At 55.1% G+C, this 26,832-nt stretch overlaps 1 protein-coding gene across 1 annotated transcript in view; it reads right to left on the bottom strand.

Annotated features, from left to right (window-relative positions):
- Positions 1 to 1,047: 1,047 nt before the first annotated feature.
- Positions 1,048 to 26,832, bottom strand: part of LOC116957026 (sodium-coupled neutral amino acid transporter 7-like) — a 32,770-nt gene continuing 6,985 nt past the window's right edge. Inside the window, exons 2-11 of the mRNA XM_032978942.2 lie at positions 26,309 to 26,679; positions 25,675 to 25,873; positions 22,943 to 23,084; positions 20,074 to 20,166; positions 19,695 to 19,752; positions 18,474 to 18,588; positions 13,516 to 13,663; positions 11,205 to 11,407; positions 6,990 to 7,044; positions 1,048 to 5,927 (exon numbers count right to left, since the gene is read on the bottom strand). Coding sequence (XP_032834833.2) covers positions 5,828 to 5,927; positions 6,990 to 7,044; positions 11,205 to 11,407; positions 13,516 to 13,663; positions 18,474 to 18,588; positions 19,695 to 19,752; positions 20,074 to 20,166; positions 22,943 to 23,084; positions 25,675 to 25,873; positions 26,309 to 26,587 — 1,392 coding nt within the window. The 5' untranslated portion in view covers positions 26,588 to 26,679 and the 3' untranslated portion in view covers positions 1,048 to 5,827. The remainder of the gene's footprint in view (positions 5,928 to 6,989; positions 7,045 to 11,204; positions 11,408 to 13,515; positions 13,664 to 18,473; positions 18,589 to 19,694; positions 19,753 to 20,073; positions 20,167 to 22,942; positions 23,085 to 25,674; positions 25,874 to 26,308; positions 26,680 to 26,832) is intronic.

The raw sequence follows: 26,832 nt of genomic DNA, 5'->3' as shown, positions 1-26,832 counted from the left end.
TTACAGCTTCCCACACCTCACCGCCACGCTCCCACGCCCCCTTCATTCTTGTGGTGATCTCACCAAACTTCACCAGCCCTCACCATACACCACGTGATCTAACCAAACTTCACCACGCCCTCACCGTACACCACGTGATCTCACCAAACTTCACCACACCCTCACCATACACCACGTGATCTCACCAAACTTCACCAGCCCTCACCATACACCACGTGATCTCACCAAACTTCACCACACCCTCACCATACACCACGTGATCTCACCAAACTTCACCACACCCTCACCGTACACCACCTGATCTCACCAAACTTCACCACACCCTCACCATACACCACGTGATCTCACCAAACTTCACCACACCCTCACCGTACACCACGTAATCTCACCAAACTTCACCAGCCCTCACCATACACCACGTGATCTCACCAAACTTCACCAGCCCTCACTGTACACCACGTGATCTCACCAAACTTCACCACGCCCTCACCATACACCACGTGATCTCACCAAACTTCACCACACCCTCACCATACACCACGTGATCTCACCAAACTTCACCACACCCTCACTTACACCACGTGATCTCACCAAACTTCACCACGCCCTCACCGTACACCACGTGATCTCACCAAACTTCACCACACCCTCACTGTACACCACGTGATCTCACCAAACTTCACCACGCCCTCACCATACACCACGTGATCTCACCAAACTTCACCAGCACTCACTGTACACTACGTGATCTCACCAAACTTCACCACGCCCTCACCGTACACCACGTGATCTAACCAAACTTCACCAGCCCTCACCATACACCACGTGATCTCACCAAACTTCACCACGCCCTCACCGTACACCACGTGATCTCACCAAACTTCACCACGCCCTCACCGTACACCACGTGATCTCACCAAACTTCACCACCCCCCCCCCACTCCCACCCCCCACCAGAAATCACCATCCACCTTTGAGAGCGTCCTCAGTCAGCCATGCACGCACTCACGCACGCAGACAAACAGCCTTGGCGAAGGGCCTCGTCTCTCGAATAAAAAAAAAGAACACCCCTCCCTTTAATGAAATTTAAAACAGTGGTTTTTGTTATCGCACAATCAACGTGTCGCTCGTTTCCGTAACAATTGGCGAGAGAGGTAATCGTGTCAGATATAAAAAAAAAAATTTTGAAAAAGCAGCAACAATCGCGTGATTAGATTCGTGTAAAAAGTCGCGCGCTGGCGATCGGTGGCCAGGCGGGCCCCAAGCGGGCCTCGAAAACGCCGTCTTGTGATGCACCTCGGCAATAAAAACAAATTAAACCGTTACGAGACCTCCCCTTTGGCAGTAACAAGATATAGTAATAGGTTTTTACCCTTTTAACTGGCACAAAAAACTGACACCTTTATTCAAGGCATCATGTTTGCGATAACCACAACACAAGCAGTCAAAAATGCAAACAAAAAGAGACAACTCTGATAATAATGATATTTGGCACTGTCCTTGAATTTGATTGGTCCACACCCGAGGCGGCTTTTCTTAGAGCCCTTAAGTCTCCACTGGTGTTGGACCAGAAGACGCCAAAATGCGTACAACTCAAAAACAGCGCACTATCAGGGTATTGACGCTCTAAGAAAAGCCGTCTCGGGTGTGGACCAATCAAATTCAAGGACAGTGCCAATATCATTATCAGAGTTGTGTCTTTTGTTTGGATTTTGACTGCTTGTGTTGTGGTTATCGCAGACATGATGCCTTGAATAAAGGTGTCAGTTTTTGTGCCAGCTAAAAGGGTCAAAACCTATTTCAACAAATTAAACCGTTAAAAAACCGGGACCGTTCGTCGATGCCAACCGATACCGAAGGGGCCGTCGGTGAGGCTCGGGGATCGGTGACCAGGCCATGGTGGCGGCCACAATGGCGTCCGCCCGGACACGCGCCCGGGAGCCGCGTGGACGAGCGGACGGCTCGCTGACCACAGACGCGTGGGCACCTGGTTTTCGTCGCACGGGGCAGCTATCCATTTCCAGAGCGGCAACTGCAATTTCACAATTCAGGTGGCCAAGCCAGATGAGCGCAGTTTGAACGCGCGCAGTAGGGCTTCAGAGACCAATGAGATTCGTAAGGTTCTGCTTCTGCCTGCTCGGCCACCCGACACGGCCGAATTAGCGAGGCTTGTCGCGTAGACAAAACGTGCCAATTCGTTGCACACCAGTGAATTTGGAGAGTTAAACCCACGACGTGGACAATTCGTGTACGACGTTTTCGCCGGCGATTAAAGCCGGCCTGATCAGACGACAGCCAGAGATAACCGTGTCGCTGCGATGCCTCCTTCGCATCCGTGGATAGGGCAACCGGCTCCCTTTTTCCCGTCCCACACACGCACGCACACACGCAGCCGACCGGCAACACATCCCTGCAAACTCTTGGAGCACGTGCTGTTCGTGAGCACCTTTCAAGGCCGGAATGGAACACGAGGGGGTGGGTGGGTGGGTAGCCAGCACCACGACCGGCCGCCCTTGTCTCCCTGTTGCTGATGTTTACAGACTGTACTAATTCTAGATTTAAAGCTTTCGTGACTGCAAGGATCCATACTCTTTGGTTCTATTCGGTAAAGTCACGTAGGTAAAAAATACAACAACAAAAATCACGACGTTTCGGCCATAGAACCAAAGAGTATAGACTGTACTAAGTTTGTATTTAAGGCCAAGTCGACCTGGGGGAGGTCCAGGGCAGGTTCAGATATTCGCCATTATTATTAATATTATTGTTGGTCGTGAACGGGAATCGAACTCGGGTTGCTGGGGCTACAGTGCAGCAGGCTAACCGCAGCGCCACCACTCCCCACAGAGGGAACACGTGCCCACAGGAGCCCTCATTGCATTCCCCAGGATAAATTGTTGCACTCAAGTGGCTTTGGTTAAGTGGTCCACGCTCTCAAGTAAACTTGAAATATACCGACATTCACGCGCAGGGGTTAAAAAATACGCGAACACAACAACAGCAACCGTCATTCGCCGCTAGGCGGTGGCGACGTCACCACAGCGATTGTGCCTGGCTATGTGCACTTTAAGGCCACGTAAAGTTTCGAATGCCCACTGGCAGCAGGTCACAGACTGACCCCAGGTGCCACGGGTCGACTGACTGAGATGACTGGCTGATGCACCACCTGTGCCCCCTACTGTGCCAACCTGCTGTGCTTTAGCCACCCGGTGCTCCGCTCATTGTTGTGAGCGTCGCTCCTCCGCCCTCCGTTGGAGGGCGACTGCCTCCAACTGCCCAGTAGCATCCTTCACGAGCCTCCTCTACAGAAGCCGATCTTGACACCGCTGGTACCAGTCATCGGCAAGTCCACTCAGCTCCACGTCCTTCTGTACCACATCACTCCATCTCTTCTTTAGCCCGTGCAGTGCCCGTTTAGCCCTCTCTATCCAGCCAAACAAGCTGCATGCAGTGCCTGTGAATGTGGGCCAACGGAGCCTCGCCTGCCGGAAGAGCTCACTGATGGGACTGTGTCCAGATCTTTCAAAGATCTGTGAGCCCCCCCCCCCCAATCCAGTCTGGTTGAATCCACGATGGATCGTAGGCAGGCGCAGCCGGAATGATTAAAACCCGCACAGTTTCCCCCTAAAGGGCTCCATGTTTCGCAGACATAGAGAAGGGAGGGCATAACTGTGGCCAAGAAGATGCGTAGCTTAGCGAGAAGTGATAGGGCAGGTAGCTTCCACAAAGCGTTACGCAGCTGATGAAAAAGTTATGCCACTCGAGTGATTTGGAGTGAGAACTCGGCTGCCAAACCGTACCTGGTCACAAGCACAGTGGCCAGGTATGGAAGCTTTCGTGACTGCAAGGATTCATCTTCTTTGGTTCTCTCGGTAAAGTCACCACGTAGAATGAGAATAAAATAATAAATTTATAAAATAAAATAACGCAATAAAATTTCTCACGACGTTTCGGCCACAACACAAGCGGCCTTCATCAGGTGAAGGGACGAGACTGTCTGGAGGACAGCGCTGGAGTAAGCGCTGTCCTCCAGACAGCCTCCAGACAGTCTCGTCCCTTCACCTGATGAAGGCCGCTTGTGTTGTGGCCGAAACGTCGTGAGAATATTATTGTTATTTTATTTTATCAATTTATTATTTTATTCTCATTCTACGTGACTTTACCGAAAGAACCAAAGAAGACAGGTATGGAAGCTTCTCCACTCTCTCCACAACTGCCCCATCACTCATGGGGATTAGAGGGCGGGGGGAGTATTTGATGAGATAAATACGCAGGAAGGTGCTTTACTTTTGTGAGGCTAATGGCAACGACCCCCTCTCTTGGTGGCAAAGTTCCAGGTTCAGCGGTAGCGTCCCCAACGCCTCGGAGTGTGCAGCAAACTACCTGATCATCGGCATACGAAACATGGTAGACCAACAGGGAGCCATCCCTCGATTGCAACTGGACGTCGAACAGCCTTTCACTGCATCTGCACCAGACGGAAATTCTCCCGGAATAGCCACGGGAGTCTTCACGAACGTGGCCGAAAGAACATTTTCAAATGCTCCGGTGGCCAGAGGACATCCCTGTCGCACCCCAAGAAACAGACACACACACGCGCGCGCACACAGAAGCAGGCACACCTCGCACACACACGGAAACCGAAAAGGTGCGCTCAGATGTGCTCGAAGCCCCCACGCGCAGCGCAATCAGCCACCAGCGCCCATGAAGGTCCAGCGGCAGAAACAACCGGGCACCGCGTCAGGCACGCCGAGTTGGGGACGAGTCGACCTCGGGGGCGGGGAGGCCGAGCACCGGTTCAGGTAGCCGTCGGAGCGCGAATTGAAACGCGGGTCGCCGGGGGGTCTGCAGCGGCGGCGCGCCAACCACCACGCCCCGCCGCCGCTTCCCAGCGGAGATTCGTGTGAGACCGTCATCACGCAAGCCCCCCCCCGGTCATCTTGGCAGCGGGGAAGCTTGTCGGACCGTCGAACGAAGACGGCCCAGCGCCGTTCTCAAGGGTGCCGGCTGCTGCTGCTGCGGCCGCCGCCGCCGCCGCCGTCCGGGAATGCCCTTCCGATATAAAGGATAGTCCAGCGGAGAGATTCGCACTTTCTTTTGTAAGACCGCCGTCAACATTGACGAGCTCGTTGCTGCAGAGCGGCTTTCTCGTGTACAGTTTGATGTCCTTCCTTCCTTCCTTCCTTCCACCCCCCCCCACCACGCCTTTGCGATTGGCGCGGATGGCTACGCACGGTGCGAAAGAAGTTCAACGTACAGTGCGTGCATGCACGTGTACAGCGCATGCATGCACGTGCACAGTGCATACATGCACGTGCACAGTGCATACACGCACGTGCACAGTGCATACATGCACGTGTACAGTGCATGCACGCACGTGTACAGTGCATACACGTGTACAGTACACACAGACACGTGTGCAGTACATACACGTGTACAGTACATACACGTGTACAGTACATGCACGTGTACAGTACATACACGTGTACAGTACATGCACGTGAATAGACGCAGACAAGGGACACCTCGGACGGCTTGCGCAGACAAAAACCAGAACACTGACGACACTCTTAGGGTGGAACTGGCTGAGGTGCTGCTGGTACTAGTGGTGGTGCTGGTTGTGCTAGTGGTGGTGCTGGTGGTGGTGCTGGTGGTGGTTGTGGTTGTGGTGGTGCTGGTGGTAGTGGTGGTTGTGCTAGTGGTGATGCTGGTGGTGGTGCTGGTGGTGGTTGTGCTAGTGGCAGTGGTGCTAGTTGTGGTGGTGGTTGTGCTAGTGGTAGTGGTTGTGCTAGTGGTGGTTGTGCTAGTTGTTGTTGTGGTGGTGGTGCTGCTAGTGGTGGCGAACGTCTCGTTCGATGGCGGCCGCGGTGCTCTGCACCAGCAGGAAAGTTCCCAGCGTCACCATCACGCAGCTCCAGCCCAGCAGCAGCCTGGACCATGGGGGTGGGGTCACACAGAGGGGTCACAGAGGGGTCACACAGAGGGGGGTCACACACACACAGAGGTCACACACATACAGAGGGGTCACACAGAGGAGTCACACAGAGGGGTCACACACACAGAGGGGGGTCACACAGAGGGGTCACACAGAGGGGTCACACACACACAGAGGGGTCACACAGAGGGGTCACAGAGGGGTCACACACAGAGGGGTCACACACACAGAGGGGTCACACAGAGGGGTCACACACATACAGGGGTCACACAGAGGGGTCACACACACAGAGGGGTCACACACACAGAGGGGTCACACACAGAGGGGTCACACACACAGAGGGGTCACACAGAGGGGTCACACACATACAGGGGGCACACAGAGGGGTCACACACAGAGGGGTCACACACAGAGGGGTCACACACAGAGAGGGGTCACACACACACAGAGGGGTCACACACACACACAGAGGGGTCACACACACACACACAGAGGGGTCACACACACACAGGGTTGACACACACACACACACACAGAGGGAGGTGAGTGGGGGGTGTGTGGGGGATGACTGGTGGGGTGAGTGGGGGTGGGTGAGTGGTGGGCGACTGTAGGATGAGTGGGGGGTGAGTGGGAGGGTGAGCGGGACGGTGAGTGTCACGTGAGTGGGGGGGTGAGTGTCACGTGAGTGGGGGGTGAGTGGGCGGTGAGTGGGCGGTGAGTGGGGGGTGAATGTCACGTGAGTGGGGGTGAGTGTCACGTGAGTGGGGGGGTGAGTGGGGGGGTGAGTGGGGGGTGAGTGGGGGGGTGAGTGGGGGGTGAGTGTCACGTGAGTGGGCGGTGAGTGGGCTGTGAGTGGGGGGTGAGTGGGGGGGTGAGTGGGGGGTGAGTGTCACGTGAGTGGGGGGGTGAGTGGGGGGTGAGTGGGGGGTGAGTGTCACATGAGTGGGGGGGTGAGTGGGGGGTGAGTGGGGGGTGAGTGGGGGGGTGAGTGGGGGGTGAGTGTCACGTGAGTGGGGGGGTGAGTGGGGGGTGAGTGTCACGTGAGTGGGGGGCTCACCTGGCCAAGATGCTTTCACGTTCCGTGTTGAGCACGAAGCACAGCAGGCAGAGGCCTGAACCCAGCAGAAACACAAGGGGCTAGTGAGTGAGTGGACTAGTGAGTGAGTGTGCTAGTGAGTGTACTAGTGAGTGAGTGTACTAGTGAGTGAGTGTACTAGTGAGTGAGTGTACTAGTGAGTGAGTGTACTAGTGAGTGAGTGGACTAGTGAGTGAGTGTACTAGTGAGTGAGTGGACTAGTGAGTGAGTGTGCTAGTGAGTGGACTAGTGAGTGAGTGTGCTAGTGAGTGAGTGGACTAGTGAGTGAGTGGACTAGTGAGTGAGTGTGCTAGTGAGTGAGTGTGCTAGTGAGTGAGTGTACTAGTGAGTGAGTGTGCTAGTGAGTGTTCTAGTGAGTGAGTGGACTAGTGAGTGTGTGTGCTAGTGAGTGTGCTAGTGAGTGAGTGGACTAGTGAGTGAGTGTACTAGTGAGTGTGTGTACTAGTGAGTGGACTAGTGAGTGAGTGTGCTAGTGAGTGAGTGTGCTAGTGAGTGAGTGGACTAGTGAGTGAGTGGACTAGTGAGTGAGTGTGCTAGTGAGTGAGTGTGCTAGTGAGTGAGTGTACTAGTGAGTGAGTGTGCTAGTGAGTGAGTGGACTAGTGAGTGAGTGTGCTAGTGAGTGAGTGTACTAGTGAGTGAGTGGACTAGTGAGTGAGTGTACTAGTGAGTGTGCTAGTGAGTGAGTGGACTAGTGAGTGAGTGTACTAGTGAGTGTGTGTACTAGTGAGTGAGTGTACTAGTGAGTGTGTGTACTAGTGAGTGAGTGTACTAGTGAGTGAGTGTACTAGTGAGTGTGTGTACTAGTGAGTGAGTGTACTAGTGAGTGTGTGTACTAGTGAGTGAGTGTGCTAGTGAGTGAGTGGACTAGTGAGTGAGTGTGCTAGTGAGTGAGTGTACTAGTGAGTGAGTGTACTAGTGAGTGAGTGGACTAGTGAGTGAGTGTGCTAGTGAGTGAGTGTACTAGTGAGTGAGTGGACTAGTGAGTGAGTGTGCTAGTGAGTGAGTGTACTAGTGAGTGAGTGTGCTAGTGAGTGTACTAGTGAGTGAGTGGACTAGTGAGTGAGTGTGCTAGTGAGTGAGTGTACTAGTGAGTGAGTGTACTAGTGAGTGAGTGTGCTAGTGAGTGAGTGTACTAGTGAGTGAGTGGACTAGTGAGTGAGTGTACTAGTGAGTGAGTGTACTAGTGAGTGAGTGTGCTAGTGAGTGAGTGTGCTAGTGAGTGAGTGTGCTAGTGAGTGTGCTAGTGAGTGTGCTAGTGAGTGAGTGGACTAGTGAGTGAGTGGACTAGTGAGTGAGTGTACTAGTGAGTGAGTGTACTAGTGAGTGAGTGGACTAGTGAGTGAGTGTACTAGTGAGTGAGTGTGCTAGTGAGTGAGTGTACTAGTGAGTGAGTGTACTAGTGAGTGAGTGTACTAGTGAGTGAGTGGGCTAGTGAGTGAGTGTACTAGTGAGTGAGTGTACTAGTGAGTGAGTGGGCTAGTGAGTGAGTGTGCTAGTGAATGAGTGTGCTAGTGAGTGAGTGTGCTAGTGAGTGAGTGGGCTAGTGAGTGAGTGTGCTAGTGAGTGAGTGTGCTAGTGAGTGAGTGTGCTAGTGAGTGAGTGGACTAGTGAGTGAGTGTACTAGTGAGTGAGTGTACTAGTGAGTGAGTGTGCTAGTGAGTGAGTGTACTAGTGAGTGTGCTAGTGAGTGGACTAGGGAGTGAGTGTGCTAGTGAGTGTGCTAGTGAGTGTGCTAGTGAGTGTGCTAGTGAGTGCGCTAGTGAGTGAGTGTGCTAGTGAGTGAGTGTACTAGTGAGTGAGTGTGCTAGTGAGTGTGTGTGCTAGTGAGTGTGCTAGTGAGTGAGTGTACTAGTGAGTGAGTGTGCTAGTGAGTGTGCTAGTGAGTGCGCTAGTGAGTGTGCTAGTGAGTGAGTGTGCAAGTGTGTGTGTGTGCTAGTGAGTGTGATAGTGAGTGTGCTAGTGAGTGAGTGTGCTAGTGAGTGTGCTAGTGAGTGGGCTGGTGAGTGAGTGTGCTAGTGAGTGTGCTAGTGAGTGTGCTAGTGAGTGTGCTAGTGAGTGTACTAGTGAGTGAGTGTGCTAGTGAGTGTGCTAGTGAGTGTGCTAGTGAGTGCGCTAGTGAGTGAGTGCGCTAGTGAGTGTACTAGTGAGTGTGCTAGTGAGTGTACTAGTGAGTGTGCTAGTGAGTGAGTGTGCTAGTGAGTGTGCTAGTGAGTGTACTAGTGAGTGTGCTAGTGAGCGTGCTAGTGAGTGCGCTAGTGAGTGTGCTAGCGAGTGAGTGAGTGTACTAGTAAGTGAGTGTGCTAGTGAGTGTACTAATGAGTGCGCTAGTGAGTGAGTGTGCTAGTGAGCGTGCTAGTGAGTGCGCTAGTGAGCGTGCTAGCGAGTGAGTGAGTGTACTAGTAAGTGAGTGTGCTAGTGAGTGTACTAGTGAGTGCGCTAGTGAGTGAGTGTGCTAGTGAGCGTGCTAGTGAGTGCGCTAGTGAGCGTGCTAGCGAGTGAGTGAGTGTACTAGTAAGTGAGTGTGCTAGTGAGTGTACTAGTGAGTGTGCTAGTGAGTGAGTGTGCTAGTGAGTGTGCTAGTGAGTGTGCTAGTGAGTGCGCTAGTGAGTGAGTGTGCGAGTGAGTGTGCTAGTGAGTGTACTAGTGAGTGCGCTAGTGAGTGAGTGTGCGAGTGAGTGAGTGTGCTAGTGAGTGAGTGTACTAGTGAGTGTGCTAGTGAGTGTGCTAGTGAGTATGCTAGTGTGTGAGTGTGCTAGTGAGTGTGCTAGTGAGTGTGTAAGTGAGTGTGCTAGTGAGTGAGTGTGCTAGTGAGTGAGTGTACTAGTGAGTGAGTGTGCTAGTAAGTGAGTGTGCTAATGAGTGTGCTAGTGAGTGTGCTAGTGAGTGTGCTAGTGAGTGAGTGTGCTAGTGAGTGTGCTAGTGAGTGTGCTAGTGAGTGTGCTAGTAAGTGAGTGTGCTAATGAGTGTGCTAGTGAGTGTGCTAGTAAGTGAGTGTGCTAGTGAGTGTGCTAGTGAGTGTGCTAGTAAGTGAGTGTGCTAGTGAGTGTGCTAGTGAGTGTGCTAGTGAGTGAGTGTGCTAGTGAGTGAGTGTGCTAGTAAGTGAGTGTGCTAGTGAGTGTGCTAGTGAGTGTGCTAGTGAGTGTGCTAGTGAGTGAGTGTGCTAGTGAGTGAGTGTGCTAGTAAGTGAGTGTACTAGTGAGTGTGCTAGTGAGTGAGTGTGTTAGTGAGTGTGCTAGTAAGTGAGTGTGCTAGTGAGTGTACTAGTGAGTGTGCTAGTGAGTGTACTAGTGAGTGTGCTAGTGAGTGAGTGTGTTAGTGAGTGTACTAGTGAGTGTGCTAGTAAGTGAGTGTGCTAGTGAGTGTACTAGTGAGTGTGCTAGTGAGTGTACTAGTGAGTGTGCTAGTGAGTGTACTAGTGAGTGTGCTAGTGAGTGTGCTAGTGAGTGTGCTAGTGTGTGAGTGTACTAGTGAGTGTGCTAGTGAGTGTGCTAGTGAGTGCGCTAGTGAGTGTGCTAGTGAGTGTGCTAGTGTGTGAGTGTACTAGTGAGTGTGCTAGTGAGTGTACTAGTGAGTGTGCTAGTGAGTGTGCTAGTGAGTGTGCTAGTGTGTGAGTGTACTAGTGAGTGTGCTAGTGAGTGTGCTAGTGAGTGCGCTAGTGAGTGTGCTAGTGAGTGTGCTAGTGAGTGTGCTAGTGTGTGTGCTAGTGTGTGAGTGGGGAGCGATAGTGTAGCGGTTAGCGCGCTGCGCTATGAACCTGGCGACCCGAGTTCGATTCCCGCTCACGGCCAACACCAGTGACGATTATCTGAACCGGTCCCGGGCCTTCCCTAGGTCGACTCAGCCTCAAATGAGTACCTTGTGTGGTGTGTAAACATTGCCACTAGGGAGACAAAGACGGTCGGGCGTGGTGCTGGCCACCCACCCCCTCGTGTACCGTTCCGGCCTTCATAGGTGCTCGCTAACAGCACTTGCCCCTACAGTCTGTTAAGGCTATATGGGGGATCTTTGTCTTTGTCTTTGAGTGTACTAGTGAGTGTGCTAGTGAGTGTGCTAGTGAGTGCGCTAGTGAGTGCGCTAGTGAGTGTGCTAGTGAGTGTGCTAGTGTGTGAGTTGTACTAGTGAGTGTGCTAGTGAGTGTGTTAGTGAGTGCGCTAGTGAGTGCTGGAGCCCCGTGCCAGGGAAGATGAGGATGAAGGCCGCGGCGAGGCCCCCGATGAGGGCGATGACGCGGCCGATGTCCGGCGTGAAGATGGCGAGCAGCAGCGACAGGAGGAACCAGCCCAGCGTCTGAGCGGCCCGCCGCCGCCTCTCGCGGCCCGGCGGCTCCGCCTCCGTGCAGACGCCCGTCCAGCGCAGCCACAGCCCCTCCAACACCGCCCTGCAGGTGGACGCTCGCTCAGAGGGCCTCATCGCTCCACAGGCCACGGGCGGTGGGCCTGAGTGTCCACTCACTCACAGTGAGGGCCTCATCGCTGTACAGGCCACGGGCGGTGGGCCTGAGTGTCCACTCACTCACAGTGAGGGCCTCATCGCTCTACAGGCCACGGGCGGTGGGCCTGAGTGTCCACTCACTCACAGTGAGGGCCTCATCGCTGTACAGGCCACGGGCGGTGGGCCTGAGTGTCCACTCACTCACAGCGAGGGCCTCATCGCTGTACAGGCCACGGGCGGTGGGCCTGAGTGTCCACTCACTCACAGTGAGGGCCTCATCGCTGTACAGGCCACGGGCGGTGGGCCTGAGTGTCCACCCACTCACAGTGAGGGCCTCATCGCTGTACAGGCCACGGGCGGTGGGCCTGAGTGTCCACTCTCACTGGTGCGTACGTGCGTGAGTGCGTGAGTGCGTGAGTGGGTGAGTCAGTGGGTGAGCGAGTATGTGCCTGAGTGAAGTAGCGAGTGGGTGGGTGAGTGGGTGGGTGAGTGAGTGGGTAAGTGTGTGAGTGATTTGGTGAGTGGGTGGGTGAGTGGCTGGGTGAGTCAGTGGGTGAGCGAGTGTGTACCTGAGTGAGGTAGCGAGTGGGTGGGTGAGTGGGTGGGTGAGTCAGTGGGTGAGTGAGTGGGTGAGCGGGTGAGTCAGTGGGTGAGCGAGTGTGTGCCTGAGTGAGGTAGCGAGTGGGTGGGTGAGTGAGTGGGTAAGTGTGTGAGTGATTTGGTGAGTGGGTGGTTGAGTGGGTGGGTGAGTGGGTGGGTGAGTCATTGGGTGAGCGAGTGTATGCCTGAGTGAGGTAGCGAGTGGGTGGGTGAGTCAGTGGGTGAGCGAGTATATGCCTGAGTGAGGTAGCGAGTGGGTGGGTGGGTGAGTGAGTGGGTAAGCGTGTGAGTGATTTGGTGAGTGGGTGGGTGAGTGGGTGAGTGGGTGGGTGAGTCAGTGGGTGATCGAGTGTGTGCCTGAGTGAGGTAGCGAGTGGGTGGGTGATTCAGTGGGTGAGCGAGTGGGTGAGTGAGTAGGTGAATGAGTGAGTGAGCATGTACGTGAGTCAGCGGGTGCATGAGTGATTGGGTGAAGTAGTGAATGAAGGTGGGTGCGCGGGTGAATTTGTGAGTGGGTGAGTGAGGGTGCGTGTTAGTGGGCGAGTGAACGAGTGCTGCGGTGAGTGGGCGAGTCAGTCCGTGCATGTGTGCGTGAGTGGTTGAGAGGGTGTGTGAGTGAGTTGCGTGAGGCAGTGAGTGTGTGGGTACATGTGTGGGTGGGTGTGTGGGTGCGTGCGTGTGTGAGTGGGTGAGTGAGTGAGTGAGGCAGCGAGAGGGTGGGTGAGCGAGCGGACGGGTGAGCGAGCGGGTGGGCGAGCGAGTTGATGAGCGAGTGGGTGAGCGAGAGGGTGAGCGAGTGGGTGAGCGAGTGGATGAGCGAGTGGGTGGGTGAGCGAGTGGGTGGGTGAGCGAGTGGGTGGGTGAGTGGGTGAGCGAGAGGGTAGGTGAGCGAGTGGGTGGGTGAGCGAGTGGGTGGGTGAGTGGGTGGGTGAGCGAGAGGGTAGGTGAGCGAGTGAGTGGGTGAGCGAGTGGGTGGGTGAGCGAGAGGGTGAGCGAGTGGGTGAGCGAGCGGGTGGTTGAGCGAGTGGGTAGGCAAGTGAGCGAGTGGGTGAGCGAGTGGGTGAGCGAGTGGGTGAGTGAGCGAGTGGGTGAGGGGGTGGGTGAGTGAGCGAGTGGGTGAGCGAGCGAGTGGGTGAGTGAGTGGGTGGGTGAGTGAGCTAGTGGGTGAGCGAGTGGGTGAGGGAGTGGGTGAGTGAGCGAGTGGGTGAGTGGGTGAGTGAGTGAGTGGGTGAGCGAGCGAGAGGGTGAGCGAGTGGGTGAGTGGGTGAGCGAGTGGGTGAGTGGGTGGGTGAGCGAGTGGGTGAGCGAGCGAGTGGGTGAGCGAGTGGGTGAGTGGGTGAGCGAGTGGATGGGTGAGCGAGTGGGTGAGCGAGTGGGTGAGCGAGTGAGTGAGTGGGTGAGCGAGTGAGTGGGTGAGCGAGTGAGTGGGTGAGCGAGTGGGTGAGCGAGAGGTACCGGCCACAGAAGTGCAGGATGGGGTACGAGGTGAGCACGGTGACGATGAGGAAGAGACGCGCGATGGCGATGGCGACGTCACCCGAGGGGTAGGAGAGCAGCACGTCGGGGCTGACGCTCGCCCCAAATGTCAGATACCCACACACCCCTACACACACACACATAGAGACACACACGTAGAGACACACACACACGTAAACACACACACGTAGAGACACACACACACGTAAACACACACACATACACACACACACGTAAACACACACCCCTACACACACACACACGTAGACACACACAAGTAGAGACACACACACCCCTACACAGACACACACATACACACACACATACACACACACACATAGAGACACACACACCCCTACACACACACGTAGAGACACACACACACACATAGACACGTAGAGACACACTAACACACACACACGTAGAGACACACACACATAGAGACACACAACAACAACCGCCATTCACCACTAAGTGGCGGTGACGTCACCACGACGCTTGTGCCAGGCTATGTGCACCCTGAGGCCACGTGAAGTGTCGAACGCCCGCTGGCAGGAGGTCACGGGGCAGACCCAGGTGCCACGGGTCGACTGACTGAGATGACTGGCTGATGCACCACCTGTGCCCCCTACTGTGCCAACCTGCTGTGCCCTAGTCACCTGGCGCTCCGCTCGTTGTTCTGAGCGTCGCTCCTCCGTCCTCCGTTGTTGTTGGAGGGCGACTACCTCCAACTGCCCAGTAGCATCCTTCACGAGCCTCCTCCACAGAGGCCGATCTTGACACCGCTGGTACCAGTCATCGGCAAGTCCACTCAGCTCCACGTCCTCCTGTACCACATCACTCCATCTCTTCTCTAGCCCGTGCCGCGCCCGCTTAGCCCCCTCAATCCGGCCGAAAAAAAGCTGTTTCGGCATGCGGTGGCTGGGCATGCGGGCTACATGACCCAGCCAACGCAGCCTTGCCCGCCGGAGGAGCTCACCGATGGGACCTTGCCCAGATCTTTCAAGGATTTGTGAGCTCCTCACACAATCCAGTCTGGTTAAACCCAGGATGGATCGTAGGCAGGCCAGCCTAAATGTTTCTAACCGGCGAAGATGTTCCATTAGGGGGGTCCACGTTTCGCAAGCGTAGAGAAGGGAAGGAATGACCGTGGCCGAGAAGACCTGAAGCTTAGTGCGGAGCGACAGACCAGGTAGCTTCCACACAGCGTTACGCAACCAATGAAAAGATATTGCCGCTCGACTGATTCAGAGTGAGACCTCTGCTGTTAAACTGGAGCCAGTCATAAGCACACTGCCCAGGTATGGGAAACTCTCAACTCTCTCCACAACTGCCCCATCACCGATTGGGAGTTGTGGGGGTGGAGTGTCCGATGGTACAAAATACCCAGGCAGGTGCTTAGTTTTGGTGGGGCTGATGGTAAGGCCAGACCTCTTAGTGGCACGCTCCAGTCTCAGCAGCAGCGTCTCCAACTCCTCCTCTGACTGAGCAGCTATTACCAAATCATCAGCATACATAACGTGGTTGAGCAATAGGGAGCCATCCCTTGACCGCACCCAGGCATCGATCAGCCTCCCATTATATCTGTACCATATGGAGATTCCCCCGGTACAGCTATTGAAGGCTTCACGAACTACGTGGTCAAAATAGATGTTAAATAATGTGGGAGCCCGAGGACATCCCTGTCGTACCCCAAGGTGTACAGGGAATGGCTCTGACTCCCGGCCACGTAGTTTTATCCGGGCCCGCTCACCATCATGAAGGTCCTTAATGATCGTGAGCAGAGGGTCAGGTACTCCAAAAGCATGAAGAACAACCCAGAGCCCAGGCCTACTGATGGTATCATAGGCCTTGACCAGGTCAATAAAGCAGAGATGTAGGTCTTGTTGGAATTCCCTACACCTCTGCTGTAGCAGACGGACAGAGAATATGGCATCTGTGCAGGACCGCCCTTTCCTGAAACCGCATTGGGGCTCTGCAAGCCTCTCCTCAGCGTGCCTGGCAAGGCGATGCTGAATAATCCTTGCCAGGACCTTTCCCGGCACACTGAGGAGTGAGATGCCCCTGTAGTTGTTACAGTCTGTGCGGTCCCCCTTCTTAAAGAGGGGGACCACCAGGGTATCCTTCCAATCCTGCGGAACCCATCCAGTGGTCCAGACCGTTGTTATGATGTCATATAGGGCAGTCTGTGCACAAACGCCACCCTCCCTCAGCATTTCGCTTGGGAGATCATCTCTGCCCGCTGCCTTTCCTGGTCTCAGACTCCAGATCGCCTTCAGTACTTCCTCAACAGATGGCACCTCAGCCAGCCACTCACGGGGGTGACTTCTTCCAATATTTGAGGCACCGCAGCCTCAGCAGGGTTATCCTCACTTTGTGCCAAGATGTTTTCCTGGCTGAGGAATTTTCCCTCCCCCAGGACCTCACATAAATGCTCAGCAAATCTGCAAACCTGTTCCTGGGGGTCGGAGATTGGATCACCGTTTTTTCCCCTAATGATGGTAATAGGTGTGGCGCTGCAGGTTACTTTTTGATGGAGTTAAATAGAGATTTGTGATCACGGGCCACTGAGGCAGACTCCATCTCCTCAGCAACCCCCGACCACCACCCATCCTTGGAGCGCCTCACGGCTCTCCGAACCTCCGAGCGAAGGCTGCGGTAAGCCTCCTCATTCTCTGACGTGGGATTCTGTAGCCGATGACAGTGGGCCTGTCGCTTTTTCTCAACCATCCTGAACACCTCCTCTGTCAGCCATGGTCTCTGGGGAGGTCTGGACCGCGTACCCAAATCAGCCATTGCAGCTGCATGAGTCACAGTCCTAAACCGCGCCCATTTACCCTCGACATCAGGAGGAGTCGGGGACGATGCCAATCCCAGCCGCAAGCGATGATGAAATTCTCGCTTGCAACTTTCATCAGATAACTGAGACCAGGCCACTTTAGGTTGGAATGGGGTCCTGGGTGTACACCCACCACCGGAGTGGAAGAATGGCAGGTGCATCTTACAGATGACTAGTCGATGGTCAGAGGGCAGATCAGTTCCACGGTAGGTCCTGGTGTCAAGGACATGGGCTCGCATCCGCTGGTCCATCACTATGTAGTCCAGCAGATGTTCTTGCTTGGACCCGGCATGCATCCATGATGTTGTGTGGATGCGCCGATGCCGGAACAGCGTGTTGGTAATTACAAGCCCATTGGCTGCACAAAAATATAGCAGCCTCCTACCGTTGTTATTGAGCTGATCTGGCCCATGCCCTCCCATCACTCCAGACCAGGTGCCAGTATCATGACCAACTCGAGCATTGAAGTCACCCAACATGATGACTCTATCCCGAGGGGCCACTTTAGCCAGCACCTGTGACAGGAGGTCATAGAAGGCATCTGACTCATCGGCTTTGCCTGCATCCCTCCACGGATGTTCATCTTCGGTGGGGACATAAGTAACCACGACCACCATTCCTCGCCTCCGGTTGATGGGAATGCGAGCCCAAAGTAGCCTGGGGCTTACAGCTTCCCACACCTCACCGCCACGCTCCCACGCCCCCTTCATTCTTTTGTTCAAAAGAAGAGCCACACCCTGTTGTTTGGCAATCTGCTGCCCCGAGTAGAGGACTGTCCACCCCTCATGGTGGCAGGAGCCAGAGCCGGTCCACCGGACCTCCTGAATGCCACATAGATCCAGGCGGTACCGGTCCAGCTCCCGACAGAGGAGTGGCAGCATCTCCTCCGCAGTGAGCATTCGAACATTCCACGTGGCCACCCGTAGTGGCTTTTTGTTGTTTCTGGAGGAGCCCCGAGGGTAGATATTCAATCTCCTGGCTCCGCCAATTGGGGTTTGGCCAGGAGACGTCATAGACGCCTGGCCCCCCGGGGCCTCCGGCACAAGCTTATTAGTTACATGTTTCAATTTAACTCGTGGTTTAGTGGTAATTAATTGAAGGTGGAGGGGTTACCAGCCCCTCGCACCCGTCCAGAGCCCCCGTTTATCCCCTGTGGTGGACACATATGCCATGAGGGGAGGAGCCAATCAAAATTGGACCTCCCCCCACAGCACTGTTCACGACAGAGTTGCCCGTCCGGCACCGCGAGGAGGTAGGGGGTTGTTTTGCACACACACGTAGAGACACACACACACGTAGAGACACACACACATAGAGACACACACACGTAGACACCCACATGTAGAGACACACACCCACATGTAGAGACACACACACACACACGTAGAGACACACAGCCTGAGTGTCCACTCAGATATATGACCCCTCACGGTGTGACGCAGGCTGACCCTCCATCACGGTGTGACACGGTGTGACCTTTCATCACGGTGTGATGCGGTGTGACGCAGTGTGACCCTCCATCACGGTGTGACGCGGTGTGACGCAGTGTGACGTGGTGTGACCCTCCATCACGGTGTGACGCGGTGTGACGTGGTGTGACATGGTGTGACCCTCCATCACGGTGTGACGTGGTGTGATGCGGTGTGACGTGGTGTGACACAGTGAGATGCAGTGAGACACGGAGTGATGCGGTGTGACATGGTGTGACCCTCCATCACGGTGTGACGTGGTGTGACACGGTGTGACCCTCCATCACGGTGTGACGTGGTGTGACCCTCCATCGCGGTGTAACGTGGTGTGACGCGGTGTGACGCGGTGTGACGTGGTGTGACCCTCCATCACGGTGTAACATGGTGTGACCCTCCATCACGGTGTGACGCAGTGTGACGCGGTGTGACGTGGTGTGACCCTCCATCACGGTGTGACATGGTGTGACGCAGTGAGACACGAAGTGACGTGGTGTGACGCGGTGTGACATGGTGTGACCCTCCATCACAGTGTGACGCGGTGTGACGCAGTGAGACACGGAGTGACGTGGTGTGACGCGGTGTGACCCTCCATCATGGTGTGATGCGGTGTGATGCGGTGTGACGCTCACCCGTGCCCGTGTAGACGAGGAGGCAGATGAGGGTGGCGGCCGTGACGACGCCACCCCAGCGAGCCAGGGTCGGGCGCCGCATGCTGTGATAGATGGGCACGCTGCTCACGTGACACTGCACACACACACAGAGACACACACACACAGACACACACACACACACAGACACACACACACAGACAGACACAGAGACACACACAGAGACACACACACAGACACACACACACACACAGACAAACACACAGAGACACACACACACACAGACACACAGACACACACACAGAGACACACACACACACAGACACACACACACACAGAGACACACACACAGAGACACACACACACACAGACACACACACACATAGAGACACACACACACAGAGACACACACACACAGAGATACACACACAGAGACATACACACACACAGAGACACACACAGAGACACACACACAGAGACACACACAGAGACACACACAGAGACACACACACAGAGACACACACACAGACACATAGACACACACACACATAGACACACACAGACACACACAGAGACACACACACACAGACACAGAGACACACACACAGAGACACACACACACACACACACAGAGACACACACACACAGAGAGACACACACACACACACAGACACACACACAGAGACACACACAGTGACACACACACACAGAGACACACACACACAGAGACACACACACACAGAGAGAGACACACACACACACAGACACACACACACAGAGACACACACAGTGACACACACACACAGAGACATACAGACACACACACACAGACACACACACACAGAGACACACAGAGACACACACACACATACACACACACAGACACACACAAACAGACACATAGACACACAGACACACACATACACAGAGACACACACAATGGTTCCTATAGTTCAGAGTTAATACCTGAGACTCACAGAGCCAGACCAGGGCTCCCTAAGGCTTCCTATGGCTCAGAGTAAATACCTGAGACTCACAGAGCCAGACTAGGGCTCCCTTAGGCTTCCTATGGCTCAGAGTAAATACCTGAGGCTCACAGAGCCAAACCAGGGCTCCCTTAGGCTTCCTATGGCTCAGAGTAAGTACCTGAGGCTCACAGAGCCAGACCAAGGCTCCCTTAGGCTTCATATGGCTCAGAGTGAATGTCCATTGTCAGTGGGAGAGTTCCCCTGTGGTTTATACCTGGAACCCGAAGCAGATGGTCGGAATGGCGTTGAACACAGCAGCCAGCGAGGAAGGCCTGAGAGACAGTGAGAGACACGGTGAGGCAGTGACACACGGTGAGACACGGTGAGACACGGTGACACACGGTGAGAGACACGGTGAGATGATGATAAACAGTGAGAGAGTGACACACAGTGAGACACGGTGATGCACAGTGAGACACGGTGATGCACAGTGAGACACGGTGATGCACAGTGAGACAGTGACACACAGCACCCTGTGGTAGTGTGGGTGAGCGTGTGGGTGAGCGTGGGGGTGAGCGTGGGGGTGAGCGTGGGGGTGAGCGTGGGGGTGAGCGTGGGGGTGGAGTGTGTGTGGGTGAGCGACGCTCCCTCACCTCGTTATGATCTCCCCGTGCTTGTACCCGCCCAGGAAGAACTTGACGATGATGACTCCCGTGACGTACCACGTGCCCAGCACCCCGAACAAGCTGGGGACGGAGGGTTCATGATGGCCACGTGAGAGACACAGAGCCAGGGACACTAATGACTGGGTTCAAGACCTGGGTCTCCCTCTTTCAGGGGGTTCATTAAAGGCCGTATCACAGACACATAAACGGAGACACTGATAACCTGGGTTCGAGCCATGAGTCTGGGTCTTTCTCTCGTCCCGGGGGTTCATAACGGTCACGTCAGAGACACCGAGACTGAGCCAGAGACACCGAGGGCCTGGGTGTGAGCCATGAGTCTGGGTCTCTCTCTCGTCCCGGGGGTTCATAACGGCCACGTCAGAGACACCGAGACTGAGCCAGAGACACCGAGGGCCTGGGTTTGAGCCATGAGTCTGGGTCTCTCTCTCGTCCCGGGGGTTCATAACGGTCACGTCAGAGACACCGAGACTGAGCCAGAGACACCGAGGCACTGGGTTCGAGCCATGAGTCTGGGTGTCGCGCTCTCTCAGGGGGTTCATAGCGGTGATGTCAGCAGTGTCAAAGACACAATGAGCCAAAGACGCTTAAGAACCTGGGTTTGAACCCAGCCTCTCTCTGCCTCTTCCTCAGAGGGTTCACGACGGCCGTGTGAGAGACACAGAACCAGAGACACTGAGAACCTCGGTTCGAGCCCCCGGGTCACTCCGAGTGCACACAAGCCGAGCGCCTCACGGATCGGTGCCAACGTGGCTCACAGGTGTTTTAAATCCCACTCGGCCCTCGCCACTGCAGCCGCTACCGATGGCTCAGGTGTCGTACAAGGGGATGGGGGTCACCTGCACGAGTTCCCTCGCGGTGGCAGGGGTGTTCACTTAAGCGGTGGAGCGCGTGTCATCCTATCGCTCGTACGCAGCAAACGCAAGCGGCCTCGCCCGTGCCTGCTCCATGCACGTTCAACACCACGGATGCTGAACCACTCTTCTTTTCGTGCCGTGCGTAGCCGATCGGAGGTGCGGGGTGGAAGGAGAACAGCTCGAAAGCAACAAGCAGCTCTGAAGAAATGCGAGGGCGCATCACTGCGACCTCCATGCCATCGTGGCTGAGCAAATGTCCTTAGACGAGAGAGGGAGGGCGTTTTCCCACGCGGGGGCTATTTTCACGGAGGAGGCTACTGCCCGTAGACATTGGACAATTTAGGAAGGAGTTTTCACTTGCGGGGCTATTTTCACGTAGGAGGCTACTGCCCGTAGACATTGGACGAGAGAGGGAGGTCGTTTTTACTTGCGGGGCTATTTTCACGTAGGAGGCTACTGCCCGTAGACGTTGGACGAGAGAGGGAGGTCGTTTTCACTTGCGGGGCTATTTTCACGGAGGAGGCTACTGCCTGTAGACATTGGACGAGAGAGGAATGCGTTTTCACTTGCGGGGCTATTTCCACGTAGGAGGCTACTGCCCGTAGACGTCGCTCTTTCTCCGCCGTCCGAGCTGTTGTCCGTTGCCGTTGGGCAATCCTAAAAATCGGCGACACGCGTCTCAACGTCCGTTTAATAGTTGCCCAGATTTTGCACGACGTTACGGATCCGGGGGGAAATTAAATGTTGCTGCTGCACCCCAAAGGGTTTGGAACCCATCTCTTAGTTGTGTCTCTTGGACTTCTCATGGACCTTTGCAATTGCCATTATTATTAAGTTTTTTTTTTATTTTAAATATGCAATCGTGAAATGCTTTGATGCTAAAGTCACGTAGTTAGAAATAAAATCAAACAAGTCACGTAGAAGGGAAATAATAAAGTAATAAAAATAAAACATAATAAAATAAAAAAGAACACGATAAAATATTTATCGTTTATATTTTTATTATTTTATTGTTTCCCCTTCTACGTGGTGGCGACTTTACTGAAAGAACCAAGAAAATGAATCCCTGCAGTCACGAAAGCTTCAAGTCGAGATTGTTTTGTTGTTGTTTTGCTAGCCGAGTGCCCCTCGCAAAAATTGTGGTCTCAACCCAATTGGCTTTAGATGGAAAAGAATCTTCTTCTGATGCCTCCTCCTCTCCTGCTCTCGCTCATTCTCTCTCTCGCTTCCTTAGGGTTGCTCCCAGTCTCTTGCGTTTCCCTAAACAGCGTCCCAAAATCAAATCTAATAATAGGGGGTGTTCCCCCTTTTTTCTGGCAACAAAACTGAAACCTTTTTTACAAGGATTCATGTTGCTGTATTAACCACAATACCCGCAATCAAAATGCAAACAAAAAACACACTATGATAATATATATGATGCATTGTCCTTGAAACTGATTGGTCCACACCAAGGGATGGCTTTCTTTTGAGCCTCGACCCAATTGGTGCTCGACCAGATGACGCCAAAAGGCGTCGCACAGCTCAAAGACGATGCCGCTGTCAATGTAATGAGGGCTCGGGGTGAGCATCCACATCATCATTACACCTCCTTTGTGTCCCAGAAACTCGGGGCGAACCCACAACAAACCCCGCCGCCTGGTGCATATTTGGCGTGTATTTGGAGTTTGCGTGCCTCTCGCCCCGTGGCGGTCCCAATGGATTTTTCTTCGGTTCCTCCGCTTTTCCCCCCGTCCACATTGAGACTCAACATCGCTCGCTCTGAAATTACCATGTGACAATAGGCAACTTCTCACTGGGCTGTTGGTGGCCGGGTCAATTCTGAAAAAAAACGCAGCTGCAGAGACTCAGTGGTGGTGCCTTACCTGGTCAAACAATAAATAGTTTGTAGGTGACTTCTGTCATAAGGGGGTCTTCACCGATGGGAACCCCCCTTGGGGCTGAGGCGCGTGCCATTCGGTTCACAATGGCCATCGTCTCACCTGGCGTATTTCTGGAATCCAATCTCGCGGGGGAAGCAGAGCGGGAGGATGAGAACCACGGAGACCACAGAGATCGTGAAGCGGCGATCACAGAACCAGGGCACGGGCGCAACGTGAGTCCGGTGAGACACGGCCTGTACCACTACACAACCATCACAACCACCACAACAACCACCATAACCACCATCACTACACAGGCACGGTGAGACACGGCCTGCACCACTACACAACCACCACAACCACCACATCAACCACCACAACCACCACCACAACCACCATCACTACACAGGCACGGTGAGACACGGCCTGCACCACTACACAACCAACACAACCACCACAACCACCATCACTACACAGGCACGGTGAGACACGGCCTGCACCACTACACAACCATCACAATCACCACAACTACACAACTACACAACCACCACCACAACAACCACCACAACCACCATCACTACACAACCACCACAACCACCACCACAACCACCACAACGACCACCACAACCACCACCACTACACAACCACCACAACCACCACCACAACCACCACCACAACCACCATCACTACACAGGCACGGTGAGACACGGCCTGCACCACTACACAACCATCACAATCACCACAACTACACAACTACACAACCACCACAACTACACAACTATACTACTACACAAACACCACAACCACCACAACTACAAAACTACACTACTACACAACCACCACAACTACACAACCACCACAACTACACAACCACCACAACTACACAACCACCAAAGGAACCGTGCTACTTCTAAGCGAGTTAAGAATGTGAGTACAGTATTCCCTCAATATTCGCGAGAGATACATTCCGGAGATGCTCGTGAACAGAACATTTCCCGTAGAGTGATACCGGCCACCAATATCGCACACCCAACGTTTGCCGATGCTTCTCTTATCACTTCATCTCATCGCTTTATCTCTCTCGGTGCAGCAGTCGTGTCGAGTTCCAGATGCAAATCACGGATCGCAAATTCGTGACCTAAGGAATACCCTACCTTGCTGTTCACTGGGGTGGATCATCAATTGGGCTGATACCAGATGCTAACCATTGAACTATATCTCGTTTACTCAGCGATGCACCTCTTTGTCAGAAGGGACCTGTCCACAAACGATAGCTCAACGAAGTGGCTTATCGCGTGGAAATGCACAGCGGCCGAATACACTAAACGGACATTTCTAAATGTCGAGGGGGAAAAAAAAGTTAAAATCCAACACGACCACGGGGAGAAGATGAAAACTTTAATCATCCGTGCGTCAGGGTCGGGATCGAACCCATGACCTCCTGTATACCGTGGGAGGTAGTTAACATCTCCTGGCCACTGCGGTGGCCCAGATAATGGTCTGAAAAGACTTACTTTGTACTTGATAGACATTCTATATTGAACTGGTGAGTGACTGAATGAGTGGGTGAGTGAGCAGGTGGACCAGTGAGAGCGTACACACAAAGATAAAGATCCCCCATATAGCCTTAACAGACTGTAGGGGCAAGTGCTGTTAGCGAGCACCTATGAAGGCCGGAACGGTACACGAGGGGGTGGGTGGCCAGCACTACGCCCGACCGCCTTTGTCTCCCTAGTGGCAATGTTTACACACCGCACCAGGTACTCATTGAGGCTGAGTCGACCTAGGGGAGGCCCGGGACCGGATCAGATAATCGTCACTGGTGTTGGCCGTGAGCGGGAATCGAACCCGAATCGGCAGGTTCATAGCGCAGCGCGCTAACCGCTACACTACCGCTCCCCATAACACATACACACACATACACACACACACGTACCCACACACACGTACCCACACACATACACACACACACATACACACACACATACACACACACACATACACACATACACACACGCACACACACACGTACACACACACACATACACACACACATACACACACACACGTACACACACACGTACACACACACGTACACACACACATACACACACATACACACACACACGTACACACACACATACACACACACGTACCCACACACATAGATACGAACGGGTGAACAGGGGAGGTTGAGGAACCACGTGAGCAGATGAGCGAGTAAGCGGGTGAACGGGAGAGCACGTGGTTCAGTGACCACGTGAGCTGGTGAACGGTTGAGCGAGTGATCCGTTGAGCAGGTGAACAGGCGAGCGGGTGGCTGAGCCAGATCGTGAGCTGGTGAACGGTCGAGCGAGTGAGGGCGTGAACGGGCGGGGCGGGTGTCCGAGCGAGAACGTGAGCTGGTGAACAGTCGAGCGAGCGAGCGGGCGGGCGAGCGGGCGAACGAGTGGGTGGCTGAGCGAGAACGTGAGCTGGTGAACGGTCGAGCGAGTGAGCGGGTGAGCGGGTGAACGGGCGGGCGGGTGGCTGAGCGAGAACGTGAGCTTGTGAACGGTCGGGCGAGCAAGGGAGCGACTAAACGGGCGGGTGGGTGGCTGAGGGAGAACGTGAGCTGGTGAACGGTCGAGCGAGTGAGCGGGTGAGCGGGTGAACGGGCGGGCGGGTGGCTGAGCGAGAACGTGAGCTGGTGAACGGTTGAGCGAGTGAGCGGGCGAACGGGCGGGCGGGTGGCTGAGCTAGAACGTGAGCTGGTGAACGGTCGAGCGAGTGAGCCGTTGAGCGGGCGAACAGGCGGGCGGGTGTCCGAGCGAGAACGTGAGCTGGTGCGGCGGCGGAGCGGGCAGACGCACGCATGTCGAGCTGGTCGCCCACGATGACGAGGAAGGTCACGCAGGTGCCGAACGTGTAGAGCGCGATGCAGCCCTCGCAGACGGCGCCGGCGTGCGCTCCGCACTGCGCCCGGACCACCTCCTGGTAGGTGCGGGCGCCCGAGCGGCCGGCACACAGCGCCAGCACCAGCAGGCCGCTCACGATGAACACCAGCAGCACCTGCGGCGAGGCGAGGCGGTGCGGTGGTGGGGGGGGGACAAGCAGGAATGATGCGATGCACAAACCCGGGTTGGTTGCAAGGTGTCTCTGTGGTGTCTCTGTCTCTGTGGTGTCTCTGTGGTGCCCGGTGTCTCTGTGGTGTCCGGTGTCTCTGTGGTGTCTGGTGTCTCTGTGGTGTCTCTGTGGTGTCCGGTGTCTCTGTGGTGTCTCTGTGGTGTCCGGTGTCTCTGTGGTGTCTCTGTGGTGCCCGGTGTCTCTGTGGTGCCTGGTGTCTCTGTGGTGTCTCTGTGGTGTCTCTGTGGTGTCTCTGTCTCGCCCGGTGTCTCTGTGGTGTCTCTGTGGTGTCTCTGTCTCGCCCGGTGTCTCTGTGGTGTCTCTCTGGTGTCCGGTGTCTCTGTCTCGCCCGGTGTCTCTGTACCCACACCAGGGCCTCACCATCTGCAGGGAGAATCCGGCCACGACGCCGCCGGCGTCCCCGAATGCCGCCGGGAAGTTGAGGAGCCCCGCGCCGAGCGCCGCGTTCACCACGATGAACACCGCTCCAGCTGCTGCCGTCCCTCCCTCGGCTCCTCCTCCTCCTCCTCCTCCTCCGTCGCCGCCCAGCGCCGGCGCGTTCACGGATCCCGCGCCGGGCGCCGGGAGGCCCGGGGAGCATTCCGCCCGTCCGCCCGCGCCGAGCAACGCGGCCCTCTGGTCGTCCCCGCGAGCCGCCATCCCGCCGGTGCGGCGGGACGGTCGAGGAGGAGGGGGGCGCGGCGGGGCGCCGTCAGCCGACGGCGGGGTGCCGTCACGGCGGTCTCCCGGGGCTGCGCGCGACACACGAACGCGAGCGCGGGCGGCGTCATCGCGGGGCAGGACAGCGAGGCACCCCCCACCGTGTCTTGTTCGACAACTCTGCTCGTGGACGACGAGACGGAGGGCCTCGCGGCCCACCGTCTCTTCGCAGGCACTGGGGGAAG

This window comes from Petromyzon marinus, chromosome 69, assembly GCF_048934315.1.
Source record: "Petromyzon marinus isolate PM22_M1 ecotype Great Lakes invasive population chromosome 69, UKy_Petmar_22M1.pri1.0, whole genome shotgun sequence".
NCBI lineage: Eukaryota > Metazoa > Chordata > Hyperoartia > Petromyzontiformes > Petromyzontidae > Petromyzon > Petromyzon marinus.
Note: the sequence above shows the minus strand (reverse complement) of the source record. Positions and strands in the feature narration are given on the sequence as shown.